General features: G+C 37.9%; 1 protein-coding gene across 2 annotated transcripts in view; it reads right to left on the bottom strand.

The window, feature by feature from the left end:
• LOC115253918 (cilia- and flagella-associated protein 298) overlaps positions 1 to 10,891 on the bottom strand; it is a 68,942-nt gene extending 58,051 nt beyond the window's left edge. Inside the window, exons 1-4 of one of the 2 annotated variants that reach the window (XM_062856965.1) lie at positions 10,470 to 10,891; positions 10,006 to 10,400; positions 9,720 to 9,947; positions 9,412 to 9,639 (exon numbers count right to left, since the gene is read on the bottom strand). In XM_062856965.1, the coding sequence (XP_062712949.1) occupies positions 9,625 to 9,639; positions 9,720 to 9,947; positions 10,006 to 10,400; positions 10,470 to 10,608 (777 nt within the window). In that variant the 5' untranslated portion in view covers positions 10,609 to 10,891 and the 3' untranslated portion in view covers positions 9,412 to 9,624. Of the gene's footprint in view, positions 1 to 9,411; positions 9,640 to 9,719; positions 9,948 to 10,005; positions 10,401 to 10,469 lie in introns of those variants that run through there. The other variant, XM_029863010.2, reaches the window with a different exon arrangement.
• Between the last annotated feature and the right edge of the window lie 4,702 nt (positions 10,892 to 15,593).

Here is a 15,593-nt window from a genome sequence, read left to right as displayed (position 1 = left end):
TACTCTGCAGTTAAGTAAGTGTGCATTCATGAAAACTGAAATTGAATATTTGGGTTATAAAATTTCAGAAAAGGGAATTGGTCCAAGTGATCGTCACATAGAATGCATAAGAAATTTCCCGATTCCAAAAAATCAAGCTGAAGTTCATCGTTTCATAGGTTTGGCCAGTTATTTTAGAAAATTCATTCCACAGTTTTCTATAATTGCTAGTCCGTTATTGAACAAAACAGATAAAACCTTTGTTTTTGGTGTTGAACAAATGAATTATTTTGAAAATTTAAAACAAAAATTGATAAGTGACCCTGTTTTGAAAATATACAATCCAACAGCGCCAACCGAACTCAAAACAGACGCCAGTAGTCATGGATTTGGTGGAGTTTTGCTACAAAAACAAACAGATGAACAATTTCATCCTGTAATGTATTTTAGTAAACGTACCTCACCTTCAGAAACAAAGTTACATTCGTTTGAGTTAGAAACGTTAGCAGTTTATAATAGCATCAAAAGATTTCAAATATATTTGCAAGGAATGCATTTCAAATTGGTAACTGATTGCAACGCTCTTACTGATACTTCGAAAAAGAAAGATATAAACCCGAAAATTGCTAGTTGGGAAATATTTCTTTCAGAGTTTGATTTTGAACCCATTCATAGGTCTTCTAATTGCATGAAACATGTTGATGCTTTGTCAAGAATAAACAGTATTTGTTTACTCAATAATGATAATAATGATTTTGAAAGAGCATTGATAGCATGTCAGTTAAGGGACACTGAAATAAATAAATTGAGAGATGATTTGCAGACTATTGACCATAAATTCCATGAAGTGCGTGGCGGTATGGTTTACAGGAAACACAAAAATAGGGTGTTATTTTATGTTCCACATGATACGGTCAATCGTGTCATTAAAACGTGTCATGATGATTTGGGACATTTTGGATGTGATGAAGTTTGTGAATCAATATTGAGATGTTATTGGTTTCCAAATATGAAGGAAAAAGTATTAAATTATATTAAAAGTTGCTTGAAGTGCGTATTGTTTTCAAAGAAGTTACATAAGTATGACGGAGAATTACATAACATAGATAAGGGTGATACTCCTTTTGAAACCATTCATATAGATCATTACGGTCCCCTGAAAATAAATAATTCACATTTTAAACATATTTTTGGTATTGTTGATGGCTTCACCAAATTTATTAAAATATATCCTTGTAAAACAACCAATACTAGCGAAGCTTTGAAGCATTTACGCAACTACTTTTCAAATTATTCAATTCCCACAAAATTAGTTACAGACAGAAGCTCATGTTTTACATCAAACAGTTTCAAAGCATTCATGAATGAATCCAATATCAAACACGTACTAATTGCTTCCGGGTGTCCAAAGCCTAATGGTCAAATCGAAAGATTTAACAAAACAATTACACCACTTTTAGCGAAATTGATAGAGGCTTCTCCATACAAAGGTTTAACTACAATTCTTAGCGAAGCTGAGTTATTATTGAAGAATACTATGAATAGAAGTACTAATGAAACACCATCAAAATTATTATTCGGAGTAAATCAAAAATGTAAAATTGATGATCAAATTAGGGAATATTTAGAATCAAAATTATATGTTGAAAGAGATTTAACTCATATTCGGCAAAAAGCATCGGAAAAGATAAAAATAGTTCAATCAAATAATAAAAAATATTACGATAAGAAATGCAAAATAAACAACACTTTTAATGTTGGCGATTTGGTTTATATTCCAAACAGGCCAGAGGTTGGTGTGTCTCGTAAGCTTCAAAAACAATTCAAAGGCCCTTACCAAATTAAGAAAATTCTTCCTAATAATAGATTTGTTGTAGCAGATATTGACGGATTTCAATTAAATCAAGTTCCGTTCAGTTCGGTTTTTGATCCGTGTAATTTAAAACGTTGGACGCCCAATGATTTGTAACAATATACAGGTATGTTCCGTTTTTGTCATTATCCGATTTCGTCAACATTTCATTCCGTTTTTGTCAACACTAAAATTTTTGTCAAATTTGTTCCCTCGAACACGAGTTATTTATAGCTTAACATTAATCTTGAGGCAATGCATCCATGAATAGATTTGAAACAACTACCAATGATGGCATAGAAAATGTATACGTCACAGTAGCTTTCAACACATTTAAAGTTCAGCTATAAATAATGTTAATTCATGCTTTCTCTCAGGCACAATTTTACTTCTTGTTTGAAAATGAGAAAAATTATACCAATAGTCCAATAGAAAAATTAAATCGAGCCAAAAGCCAATTTAATGAAAATCTGACAGGAGGTGACACGTGAATATCAATATCATCATCAACAATTTTGTCGTTTTGTTAAATGGTTCAATCATTTTCCAAGTGTAACAAAAGTTGCTAATCATGACAGATCAATAATAAATGGGATGGGCATAAAAAACCATCAAAGGACGGATTCGATTATCCGGCAACAGGAAGAAATAACCATGGATAATCGAACATTTTTTTATTTCATTAGCCTATTGTGTTAGGGCACAATTCAAGTCCCTTCCAGGGATTGCTCCAGGATGTCCATCCTCCAAGAACTTTCTTCTGAAGATCCTTCTTCTCCTTTCTTCTTGTTCTTATTATTATTCTTCTTCTTTACGGCTCTACGTATCAACTGGAACTTGGCCTGCCACTTCAAGTGTTCTTCGAGAACTTAAACAGTTTAGGGCTTTCTTTGCCTGTCCTTGCCTGAATTTTTACACTGCAATCTTGTTTACAATACTTTTTTAAGTGAAATAAATTTCACGTGATTTTTACACGTTTTCTTGAAATTATTATCTTTCCTGATCGCTATTTCTTTCCGATGGGGCTCAAGCTTCTACCAGAGATCTCTCTTGTCATCCTTGATACCCTGTCCAAATTTTCCAGACCAAAACAGCTATATTCACTAACCTAACATAGTAACAGGAGATTCCTATAGAATTTTATCCGAGATTTCATCTTTCGTTTACTCCAAAAATGCAGTAATTCCTACTAGCGATTCTTGTATTCCTCCAGATTCCTTAATGGATTTCGTCTGAGAAATCGTCAGGAAATTATTCAGAAGTACCTTTAGGTAAATTAGGAGTGAAATCTATCAGAACTAAGTTTCTCAAAGAAGGAGGAGTCTAGGATCTTTTTTTTTTTTGTTTTTATTAACGTGTATTTTAACATTGAGCTAATTCTACACTTCATCTAGGATCTTGGAAAACGATCTGGGGATTTCTCCAGCAACTCCTGAAGGATTCCAAGAAGAAACAAAAGATTCCCACAAGGAACTTCTGGAGGATCCTCAGGAATAACTCCCCGGAGATTTCTATACAGAACATCATCCGTGAAGAAACTTCTGGAGGATTGTAAGAACGAATTCCTGGAAGATTACTAGACTAAACTTCTGAGAGATTCCCAGGAAACAAATAAGAAATCGGGGATAATTATCATTGTAATATTATCTTTATTTACGAGATTTTCAGCCCAAGGCTGGTTCGTCTAGTAATCATGAGGATATAACAAAAATAAAAGATAGAATCGTATTGGAACATCTCTGAAAGTTCCAGGAGGTGTAGAGGTTTTTACTGCGCATAAATACCAAAACAAAGTCAAAAAAATCATAAGAAAATCTTTAAAGAATCCAAGAAAGAACTTCTGATGAAATTCTAGAAAAACTGTTGAAGGAATCCCAGAAAGAACCCCTGGAGAAATATCAGAAAAAAAAAATCCTGGAGAAAGCAGTCTTGGAAGAATTCCCGTAGGAAATTTTGAAGAAACGGAGGAACTCCTATATTTCAAAAGTAAAATCTTGTGAATCTCCAAAGCAACTCTTGGATGAATTCAAACTGCAGGTGAAATTTAAAAAGAGACGTGTAGGTTGATCCGAGAAGAATTTTTTTTTTTGCTAGGTTTCTAGCTGCACTCTGAATAGAGTTGAAACCTCTACACTAGACCCGAAGATAGAAAAGAGTACGTAATCTTTCAGAAGCAGTTTGCCAGCCGTACTCGGAAAATGATATCCATTAAGACACTGTTGCCTACTGACTCAGAAAGTTACGGTAGAAGGTTGGAAAGTTTTCAATTGGTAAGTCAGTCAGGATTTGCCTATGTAGTGTTATGGTCACACGGTTTGTGTTTGTCGTCTTGTTCGATTTTGTGGTATGGTTCAATATGTTTTTCTTCTCGTTAAGTTAGTTGTCGTATGTTTGTTTTTTTTTCATCGAATCAATCAAACTCTGTATGTTAAAATATAGTCGATCCTGTGTCAAATTGTTTTCTTGATTTCGCTAATCGTTTTCTACTTCTCGGTGTTCATCTCTTGTGTCCTTAAATTGTCATCGGTCCAAAACCCACAGGAACAAGCAACTGAACTTCTGATATTTTTCTGTTGGTGTCAAAATACCATCTAAGAGATAAACAAAAATATGTCAAGTTGGTCAGTTGATTGCAATAAAATTTTAAAATAATAAAGATTGCTTGTCAACTATTATGTATTCGTCCCCCTACAAATACTATGAAAAATGTTCAAATTCGTTCAATTGTCCTATCGGTCCTACCTAGATAAACCATGTCATTTTCTCAAGCGTAGCCTAGAAATGTCAACCTAGTCATACACAAGTAACGTTGTTCAGTTAATAAAAAGCAGTCAGTTTTTGTCCAAAATGTCACGTCGAACGCATTGACGTCAACAATGCGTTTAAGTGTTCGCACGTTAGCTTCGAATCTATCAGCACAATTAAGTGCTGCAAATCTCCTTCCCACTATTAATTCTTCGGTCGATTTTAATTGCTTTATTTAAAGAAAATATGACCAACTAACATGTTAAAAATTCGAAAAAGCGACTATGACATTAATAAATTACTAATCAAAATCAACCGAGAAACGTGGGAAATAGAGCTCAAACAACATTTTGAAGTCAGCTGGCCGTAAAAGATTCCAAAACCTGTCAAAAATCCTATAATATCTTTATTAGGATTTGCAACGATCATCAAAACCTTCTCAAATCCAGCCGACTTGGAACTATTGCTTGGGAATAGACTCTATTAATGAGCCCCGGCGGTTCCTCCGTGTTTATCGAGCAGTGTTAAAAAGGTGATATGTTTCACTAAAGAACACTACATTACAATAATCAAAATGAAACTCCTTCACTTTAATACCGTCAACCCCTGCGAACTTGGCCAGGGAGGTTGATCCGAGAAGAAATTCCTGAAGAAATCATAAGGAGCAAACCTCTTTTCTCTAAAAATTCTTAGGGGTCGTCCATAAATTACGCTGCATCTTAGGGGAGAGGGGGGAGGCTCTGATTATGCTACGAGCCATGTTATAATTATGGGAAAATAGGCTACGAGGGGGGAGGGGGCCATATAGCCGAGGCGGTAAACGCACGGGTATTCAGCATGACCATGCTGAGGGTGACGGGTTCGATTCCCGGTCGGTCCAGGATCTTTTCGTAAAGGAAATTTCCTTGACTTCCTTGGGCATAGAGTATCTTCGTGCCTGCCACACGATATACGCATGCAAAATGGTCATTGGCAGAGGAAGCTCTCAGTTAATAACTGTGGAAGTGCTCATAGAACACTAAGCTGAGAAGCAGGCTTTGTCCCAATGAGGACGTTACGCCAAGAAGAGAGAGAGAGAGAGGGGGAGGGGGTGTCAAAAATCGTCTAAAAATGCTACGTCATTTATGGACTATCCCCTATCGAATTCCATAAGATAAACAAGCGGCATGGTACAAGGTAACCTACGAGAATTCTGGAGGAACTTCTTGGAGAACACAATATTCTGAGGAGAATACAAGTGATTGCTTAGAAAAATTCCTGAAGATTTTCTAAAAGTATCCTAGTGAATCCTAAAAGTATCCTAGTGAAGCGAATAAAACACGGCAGGCTGCGGTGGGCTGGGCACGTAGCTCATATGCCGGAGGAACGACAAGATAAAACCATATTCAGCAGAGAACTAGGTAAGGGCCGTCGGCTTCGTGGTAGGCCGCGTACGCGGTAACTTTTTACAGTTGAGGAGGACCTAAGGGCTCTAAACGTTGAGGGTGACTGTAAGCGATTGGCCCAGGACCGAGACCCAGTGCTTCATTCGGCGTAGACTCACCGCTACGAGTTGTAGCCCATCAAGTATCAAGTGGTATCCTAGTTGAAACTTTCATAAGAATCTGTTAAGAGATAATCGTGGAGAAATGCATTCCGGAAGGAAGTAAACATATCCTTTTTTGTTAGGATATCGAAATTACGTTCCTGGTGATTAATCATTCCTGGAAGTATGTCATATTTTAAAACGTCGATCCGGATACTTTTTTTTTTTTTGCTAGGTTTCTAGCTGCACTCTGAATAGAGTTGAAACCTCTACACTAGACCCGAAGATAGAAAAGAGTACGTAATCTTTCAGAAGCAGTTTGCCAGCCGTACGCGGAAAATGATATCCATTAAGACACTGTTGCAAACTGACTCAAAAAGTTACGGTAGAAGATTGGAAAGTTTTCAATTGGTCAGTCAGTCAGGATTTGCCTATGTACCCAGGTAACCAATAAGCATTTGAATAAGCCGTATTTCTGTTTTATATCTGCATTTGACCTGCTTACTGCCGTATGATAGCAGTTTGACTGCTAAACTGTCCTATATTAGCAATTGAAATGCTACTTAAAATCTGACAGCAGTTATGTAGCATTTCAGTTGCACGGTATGTTTTGGACAACAAGCAGCATAACTGCTACATTCGTGCCATAAAACTGCTCAGTGGGATGATTGATGCTAAACCTACAGCACATTTCTACTTTTTAATTTACTTGCCCCGGCTGCAGATGCCATTATCATTCGCTTGTCCTGTCATTTATAGATTAGCAACTAAAAAAAAAACATGCTTTGCCAAATCAATTCCATGGTTTTGGCTTTTTTCCAATGCTCGATCAGCATATGCTGACGAATCAACTGCCGGTGTAATATTCAAGCTTAAATTGATCAAAAAACCAACGCACATTATGCAATCATCTATAGCTTACATCGTAGCGCGGTTCAGCACCATCGTCAACCCGAGGATCGAGAGATCAACTCCCAATTTCGCCGAAATCACCAAAAAAAAAACAATAACCGCATTTCAAAACGTGGCCCAAAGCCTCAAAAGTTGCACCGGAGAATGAGGATAAAAATAGAAGAGAAAGGGAAACCGTAAAATGGGCAGGGAGAAATATTTTGTTTTTATTTTTGACAATCTGGGGGATAGGAAATTTAAGCATTTAATCAGCCGTATATTGGGCCAAAACCTGCATTTAAGTTGCACTTATGGCGCATATAGGGCAAATTAGCATTTAATGACCTGCTGTAAAGGCGCATATAGTGCCGAATTAATGCCATGTAAACTGCTTATTGGTTACCTGGGTAGTGTTGTGGTCACACGGTTTGCGTTTGTCTCCTTGTTTGATTTTGTGGTATGGTATGGTATGGTATGTTTTTTCCTCGTTAAGTCAGTTGTCGTATGTTGTTTTTTTTTTCATCGAATCAATCGAACCCTGTATGTTAAAGTATAGTCGATCCTGTGTCAAATTGTTTTCTTGATTTCGCTAATCGTTTTCTACTTGTGTTCATCTCTTGTGTCCTTAAATTGTCATCGGTCCAACATCCACAGAAACATGTAACTGAACTTCTGAACATCTAAGAGATAATCAAAAATACGCCAAGTTGGTCAGTTGATTGCAATAAAATTTTAAAATAATAAAGATTTCATGTCAACTTTCATCCCGCTACAAATACTACAGTCGAACCTCCATGAGTCGATGTTCTTTGACTCGATGTCGACTTATGGAGGTAATTTTTTCCATACTGAAAAATAATTTCTGGGTTACTATGATGGCCCCCCTAAAAAGCTTCCCAAAGGATTTTTGTTCCACTACTCGATATTTCCTTGAGTCGATGGTCCCTTCAATATCGACTCATGGAGGTTTTACTGTATTAAAAAAATATTCAAATTCGTTCAATTGTCCTATCGGTCCTACCTAGATGAACCATGTCATTTTCTCAAGCGTAGCCTAGAAATGTCAACCTAGTCATACACAAGAAACGTTGTTCAGTTAATAAAAAGCAGTCAGTTTTTGTCCAAAATGTCACGTCGAACGCATTGACGTCAACAATGCGTTTAAGTGTTCGCACGTTAGCTTCGAATCTATCAGCACAATTAAGTGCTGCAAATCTCCTTCCCACTATTGATTCTTCGGTCGATTTTTATTGTTTTATTTAAAGAAAATATGACCAACTAACATGTTAAAAATTCGAAAAAGCGAATATGACATTAATAAATTACTATGTAATAAAAATCAACCGAGAAACGTGGGAAATAGAGCCCAAACAACATTTTGAAATCAGATGGCTGTAAAAGGTTCCAAAACCTGTCACAAATCCTATAATACTTTGATTAGGATTTGTAACGATCATCAAAACCTTCTCAAATCCAACCGACTTAGAACTATTGCTTGGGAATAGACTCTACTGAGCCCCGGCGGTTCGTCCTGTTTATCGAGCATGTCTGATGCATATGATCAGCCATACTCCATCTGCAGCAGCCGGTTCGTGATGAACCGTTGGAGGCGCATTAAAGTGTTAAAAAGGTGATATGTTTCACTAAAGAACACTACATTACAATAACCAAAATGAAACTCCTTCACTTTAATACCGTCAACCCCTGCGAACTTGGCCAGGGATATTTTAAAACGTCGATCCGGATACTGGAACTGTAATATGTGCCATTCTTGCGTTCAACGAAAATAAATTTCCAAAACGGGGGTCACAAATGTGGTGAAAACCTCTTGTCGACGTCACAGCCAGAAAACTGTAATTTGAATTGTGCAAGGAAGATGTGCTAAAAGACATCAAAAACAATTAAATTTCATAATAAACTGCATATTTTTACTTTTTGAATGTGTTCTACAGTAAATCTTTCAACTTTTATAAAAATGTTGCAAAATATTTTGCAAAGAAAATTATTCCGTTTTTATCACTATTCCGTTTTTGTCAACTGAAAATCGCGGACCGTGTTGATAAAAACGGAACATACCTGTACTTCGGGTCGAAGTCTCATCAGGATGGCCGAGTTGTAGTAGCGTGTACATATACTACGTTGTTTATTTCCGTTTCCGGTAGGCTTAGGGATTAGACAGTTAGGAACACTTTAAGTCAATAAATTCATTCTGTTCCCAACCATCAACCAGACGACTTCTACACTATATCAGATGACTTGAGGATCTGATTTTTACAGAACTGTTTACCATTTCTTATGCATTCAGCTATTCCAATCATTACTGCAACGCACATCGGCCACATGCCCAAAATCAAAGCTTCCTGGATTCTATTATACAGTTATTATGCCAAAATAACATATTTTATTATGCTGTTGATATTCTCTTCTGCGCGGGAAGACACTTTCAAGAATGGGTTTTGGTGCAATATATTGTAGGCTTCGTGGCCGAGCGGTTAACGGCGTCAGTCGATTAGGTATATCATAAGCCTCGGGCGTGGGTTTGATTCCTGCTCCAGTCGGGGAAATATTTTTGTCACACGGAAAATTCTCTACTGGGCCACTGGGTGTTATATGTGTTGTCCCTTGTCGAATGTTAGTAATGTTCAGTCTGTAGTGGCCGCAAGGTCGAAGACGGTGTAAATGTCTTTTTATAAACTCTCATTGAATAAATGTGAAACAACCACCTACCTTGAGCTCCTCCTGACGCCGATAAGCTTGCAACATCAGTTGCTTTTTAGCTTCGTCGGACATGACTGGTTCGCGACCCGGTGCACCTTCATTGATTTTCGACAGCTTGATGATGATTTTGGTCTTCTCGTTACTTCCGATGATTTCGCCCAGTTTACGATCCGGAAGCATCAGCTTTCCAGCAAACCAAAGCTGTAGTTTGGAAGGCTCAATCACCTCAAGAGATGCCTAAGGGTAAAAAGGTTAATTTCAACATTTTTGGAATTAAACATGATAACGCGCTAACCTGAGTTCCTGTTAAATCTTCAGTATTGGAAAACTCCATGCGTATCGGATCGTGAGGTGGTAGTTGCATCGGATACACGATAGTTACCGCACCTCGAAGCAAATCCAATGCATCTTGTACAATTTTCTGCTGCATTACGGTGCCTTGGTCGATTTGCTTCTTGGAAATCATGAGTCTGGCATCTGCAACGGCCTTTTCCAACACGTCCTGCAACTTTTCTAGCGGTTGTCGTCCGTTGCGACGGCCAACCGGGTCAGGATTGGATGTCCAACCGCCAGAAGGGACACACGTCTCTGCCCATTCATCGACCAGGTGTAACTCTTCCACCTGTTCGTCGGTTAAACCGAGCATATCCGGTGGAAGCATGGTACCATGCTTGGAGAGTTCTTCGATTTCTGGTAATATGCATGACCGTTGTAAAACTTCAATTACAGCGAGCAATCAAAAATTACACCATAACTTACCGGAACAAACACGGCTAACTTTCAAACGACCGTTGTATATGGTGGCCAACTCCAGTGATAGTTGTTCGACCGAGATGGACAGGTTTGTTTCGTACAGAAACTGGCTTTCGTCGCCGCGTTTTACATGAAGCAGGACCATTTCAAATTGAGCTGTTGTCTTTCAGCACTTTCAAACTCACCAAAAGAAGCACAATTTCTAGAATGATTGCTTTGACAAATAAACATCGGGGGCAGTAACTACGGCAATACCATGACTACGTATCAATAAAAGTTGGCCGACGACCGAAGCCAATACCGATTTCCACCCTCTTGCAACGAGCGGGAAATGCTCAGCGAAACAAGTTTGGTGGGGTGAGACCCTTCTGCTCATAAAAGAGTAGCGCTGATGCAGCGCCGATGATGGTGGAATTCAACTCATCGACAGAATCTGTAAAGAATAGTCCTGTTCGACGACGTAGGTTAAACTTACTCGAAGCTTCTGAATCCTGCGTTCACCCGTTCATCTAGAAATGGGTAAGAGAAGCATGCAGCATGGTCCACTGCACGAATTTATGCTGGCCTGCTTACACACACACCAAATTTCGATTTTCCCGTCCAGCAAAATGAATTGCTGGATGGATATCAGCAAACCAAAAATTGCCGAAAATTCAGCAATGATAACTGAAGAGCCAGCAAAATAAGAAATTGCTGAAACACCAGGAAAAGAATTGTCAAACACTTAACATTTTTCTTGACATGTCACTTTGTGTGTGCCTTTGTCCGTAATACTTAGGAAGCAGGAGGACGGGAATTTCCGCCGAAAAAGTTAAAATTTTCATCGATTGTCCCGTTAAAATGAAATGTGCGACTTCTTCAATGCGTATTTATTGCATTTACTTACGATTGGATACCGAAAATTAAATTGAAACTAACAATTAGTAGCAATTTTTGTTTCGCTTGAAAAGAAAAAAAAAGAAAGAAATCCGGCCCGACTCCACCTCGGACGAAATTGCTGAACAACCAGCAAAAAAAGCTGTCAAAACGCATTGCCGAAAATTCAGCAAGAAATATTTTGCTGGTTGGATTGCTGGTTTTACAGCATGTTAAAAACCAGCAAAATTTTGCTGGTTTCCAGCGAATTAAAAATAGTGTGTACTCTCACACGAAATTTGACGTTTGAGAGGTGTCGGCACCGCTCAAACGTCAAATTTTCGGTGAGAGTAAAGCTGCTAGTACACAGGGTCAAATATTTGTCCAAAAAGAAACCAATGCTCAAACATCTTGTTTGACTCGATCGAATTTTCATTAGTGTCAAACTGATGTTGTTTCTTGAGTTCTTAACTTGTCAAATATTTGACCCTGTATACTACTGGCCTAAGCAGGCCAGCATAAATTCGTGCAGTGGACCATTGCAGCAACTTCAAGCAAGTTCGACCTACATCGTTAACGTGATACGGGACACCGTATTATTTTTTTTATCTTCTGTAGGTATCTTTCATCGTCATCACCCTCGAAACTTTGATGATACAAATCTTTAGTTCTAGTGGAATTTGTCCTTATGAGACGATGCGCGGAAAGATAGAATTTTCGTCGATTGGTACAGTTAATTTGCTAAAGCTGCTTTTGTATATTTACAAGATTCAACTTCAAAATTTTCTCTGTAATCTAAACAGAGTATACATTACGTCTTATGAGCTGAACGAAGCATTGGACATTGATAGTTTAAATTGCCCTCATGGTGGCTTTGGTCAGTTATTGAATCGTAAGCAATTTTCTGTCTATTCAACTTGCAGCCGTTTAGGTGTTTTATACAGTCCACTTTTGTCCACTAGACTTCAACAAAACAAAAAAAAAATACGAAAAGGAATCTGTTTTTAAAATTCTCTTAACATGGATACATTTGACTCGTTATATTGAATTGTGCACCGCTATCTTGAATTTTGAGCTAACATCTTGGATTCTCTTATCATATCTTATGAACTATTTTAAAATGTTTTCAAGCATTGTATCTGTATAATGTCTCCGCGAGTATTTAATACTTAAATATTCATCTTAAAGATGTACAGAGAGAGTTATTTTTAAATATAAGAAAAATATTTAAACATGTATGCACACATCTATCTATCTATCTATCTATCTATCTATCTATATCTATATATATAAAAATGAGTTTGAAGTCCCTTTGATGCAACAAAACTCACGAACGGCCGAACCGATCGGGTTGACTCTTGCGTGGTTTGCTTCGTATTCATGGTGGCTGTGTTTATATGTAAAAGAAAGTTACGAAATTAAACTGAAAAAGTAAGAAAATTGATGAAGTACTGGTTTTCCATGAGCTGGGAAGAAAATCAACACGATCGAAATCAAACCAATCTAGAGTGCGGTGCTATTTTGAGCTTAACAGTTGTCAAACCAGCACAAGACGGCAAGACAAAGTTTGCCGGGACAGCTAGTTCCTAATAAATGGAACCAACCCTATTGTTACGACAACGCTGGAAAGCACAACCGCTTTAACGGTAGGTCAGCGGTCGAGTTGCAGTGATAGTAAAGTTACTTCAAGGGCGAGAGAAGTGGGACAGAGAATTAAAAACAAAAACAAAAACAAGGCAGTATCGGGATAATATTGTCTATCCGGTTGGAATCAAGACCGACATTCAATCAAAAATTGCCATTTTCTTGGTCCACAAGTGTCGCAACTGTTTCGCATCTAGTGCGCTGTGTTGCTGACAACAACGGGAAGGATGCGCACTACTTTTGACATGATTAATAAACGTCGCGAGTTGGGTCGCGTCGCGACTTGATTGTGCGAAGTCCGGTTTGGTGGCGGCCCGACAATATCTATGATCAGAATTGATGAAAAGAGATAGAGATTTTTGAAAGATTTCTGAAAATAAGATATTGAAATGTAAAATTGTAAAGTTAGGTGATAGTATTGGAATTAAAAGCTGTGAAGTATTCTGGACCTGTAGGTGATCAAATATGATTGCATGTAAGATAGAATAATTTGTATTATGAAAATTTAAGGTTGCATTGTTGGAGTGCGGCCTGGAAGAAACGCGAGGAAAGTGAGATGCTTGTAGGAATTCTAAACCAAGTGTTGTAAGTAGAATAGTTTATTTATACAGGAAACAGAATAACAAAAAATAAAATTTACAGTTTGAGCTGCTACACGAATAAACGGCTGCTACAAAAAGTTGGTTTGGTCATCCGAACACCTACACTGCATGGTTCCAGAGCCCAAAGCTCCTTAAAACTGTTTTCATCTTGAATTTTAAGACGCCTTCTTGGATATTTTGCTCTCCATGCCAAATATACCCATATTACATGGTTTAGAACCTGAAATTCCTTAACCATCTGTTCATAAACGACGTAGACCCCCTCTCCCCTCGTCCATACAAAAAAATTAAAATTTGTGTGGAGCGTCGATTTTGGCTAGATCCACCCCCCCCTCCCCACAACAAGTCTACGTGGTTCATGAACGGCCCCAAAGCCAGCTTCTATCTTGAATTGTTGGCCGCCATCTTGCATTTTGCACCGCTATCTTCTGGTCATTATTTTTGAACTCCAGACATATTTCTCTTACCGAATATACCCAATATGCATGTTTTTAGAGGCTAAAACTCTTTACTACAGCCGCCATCTTAGATATTATAGTCGCCATTTTGAGCCCAAAACGCAATAAAATAGCTACCATCTCGAATTGTGGGCCGCCATCTTGAATTTTGAACCGCCATCTAGTATATTCCAGTCACCATTTTTGGACCCCGGACATCTTCTATATGCCAAATATACCCATATTGCATAGTTTTAGAATCGCCGGTTTTGGACTGCCATCTTGGACAATCTAGGATTTTGGATCGCCATCTTGGATACTCTTGTCACCATTTCTGAACATCTTCTCCTTACCAAATATACCCATATTGCATGGCTGAAGAACCTAAAACGCCTTAAAATAACTGCAATTTAGAATTTTGGTCGCCCTTTTTAGTCTCCGGACATTTTTTCTATGCCAAATATACCCATATTGCATGGATTTTGGGCCGCCATGTTACATATTCTGATCGTTATTTTTGGACTCCGGGCATCTTTTCTATACCAAATATACATGGTATCAAGAGCCCAAAACTACTTATAACAACCTCCATATTGGATTTTGGACCCCCATCTTGAATATTCTGGTTCCCATATTCCGGACATCTTCCCCATACAAAATATACCCATATTGTATGGTTTAAGAGCCTTCAATTCCTTAAAACAGCTGCCTCTTCTAGTTGTGTGCCGCCATCTTGGATTTTAAGTTGCCATCTTGAATTGTTGACCGACATCGTGGTTTTGTAATTCCCATTAATGATTTCCGCATAAAATTCGGCAACCATGCTAAAGTTTACAAAATTTGGCGTAATTTGATATGTTGCATGATAGAATTTGGTTCAATTTTATATAAACCAGTTCATCGGTGCTGGTCCGGATTACTGAAATGGTCATAACTCCAGAACGCCTGGACCACCGCACCATGCAAACAATGCGGTAAAATTCCGGGTCGATTCGGGCTATAATCCGTAAAATCGGCCAATGGGAAGTGCCTTAAAAGTGAGTGAACTTTTCTTGCGCACAGTCATACATACACACATACAGACATCATGAATCATGATCATATAAGCATTCATTACACATTGATGTACGAGAAAAGCAAAAAAAAAAGTTTAATTCTCAATTGTTTTGATTAGGGACTGTCCCTATATAATGCAGCATCCAACAATTTTGTAAAAGATCATATTTGGGATACATCACGGTATTAAGACCAGTGATGAGACGGTATGAAAATTTTACAAAATATTGCATGAAATCTTAAACGAACATGTCCCGCGAAGAGGAAGTAGATGTCATCCATTTAAGCATCCTTGGCGGACATCCGAGTTAAAACATCTTTTATATATGCTTCGCAAAGTTCGTCGGCGTTTTTTCATCTCAACTATGATCAAGAACAAAGCACAAGTGATGCCAGATGTTTTGACTTCACGAAAGCGTTTTTTTTTGTAAAACCTTATATTTATTTGTAATTTAATTGTTAGTCCCAACTGCATTTTGGACAATTCTGCAATTTTGGCATTTTTCTTGAATGAATGGCAGTTTTCCATCTTTGTT

The sequence above is a fragment of the Aedes albopictus genome, chromosome 3 (genome assembly GCF_035046485.1).
Source record: "Aedes albopictus strain Foshan chromosome 3, AalbF5, whole genome shotgun sequence".
NCBI classification, from domain to species: Eukaryota; Metazoa; Arthropoda; class Insecta; order Diptera; family Culicidae; genus Aedes; species Aedes albopictus.
The sequence above is the reverse complement of the archived record's forward strand: the minus strand, read 5'-3'. Positions and strand labels throughout refer to the sequence as shown.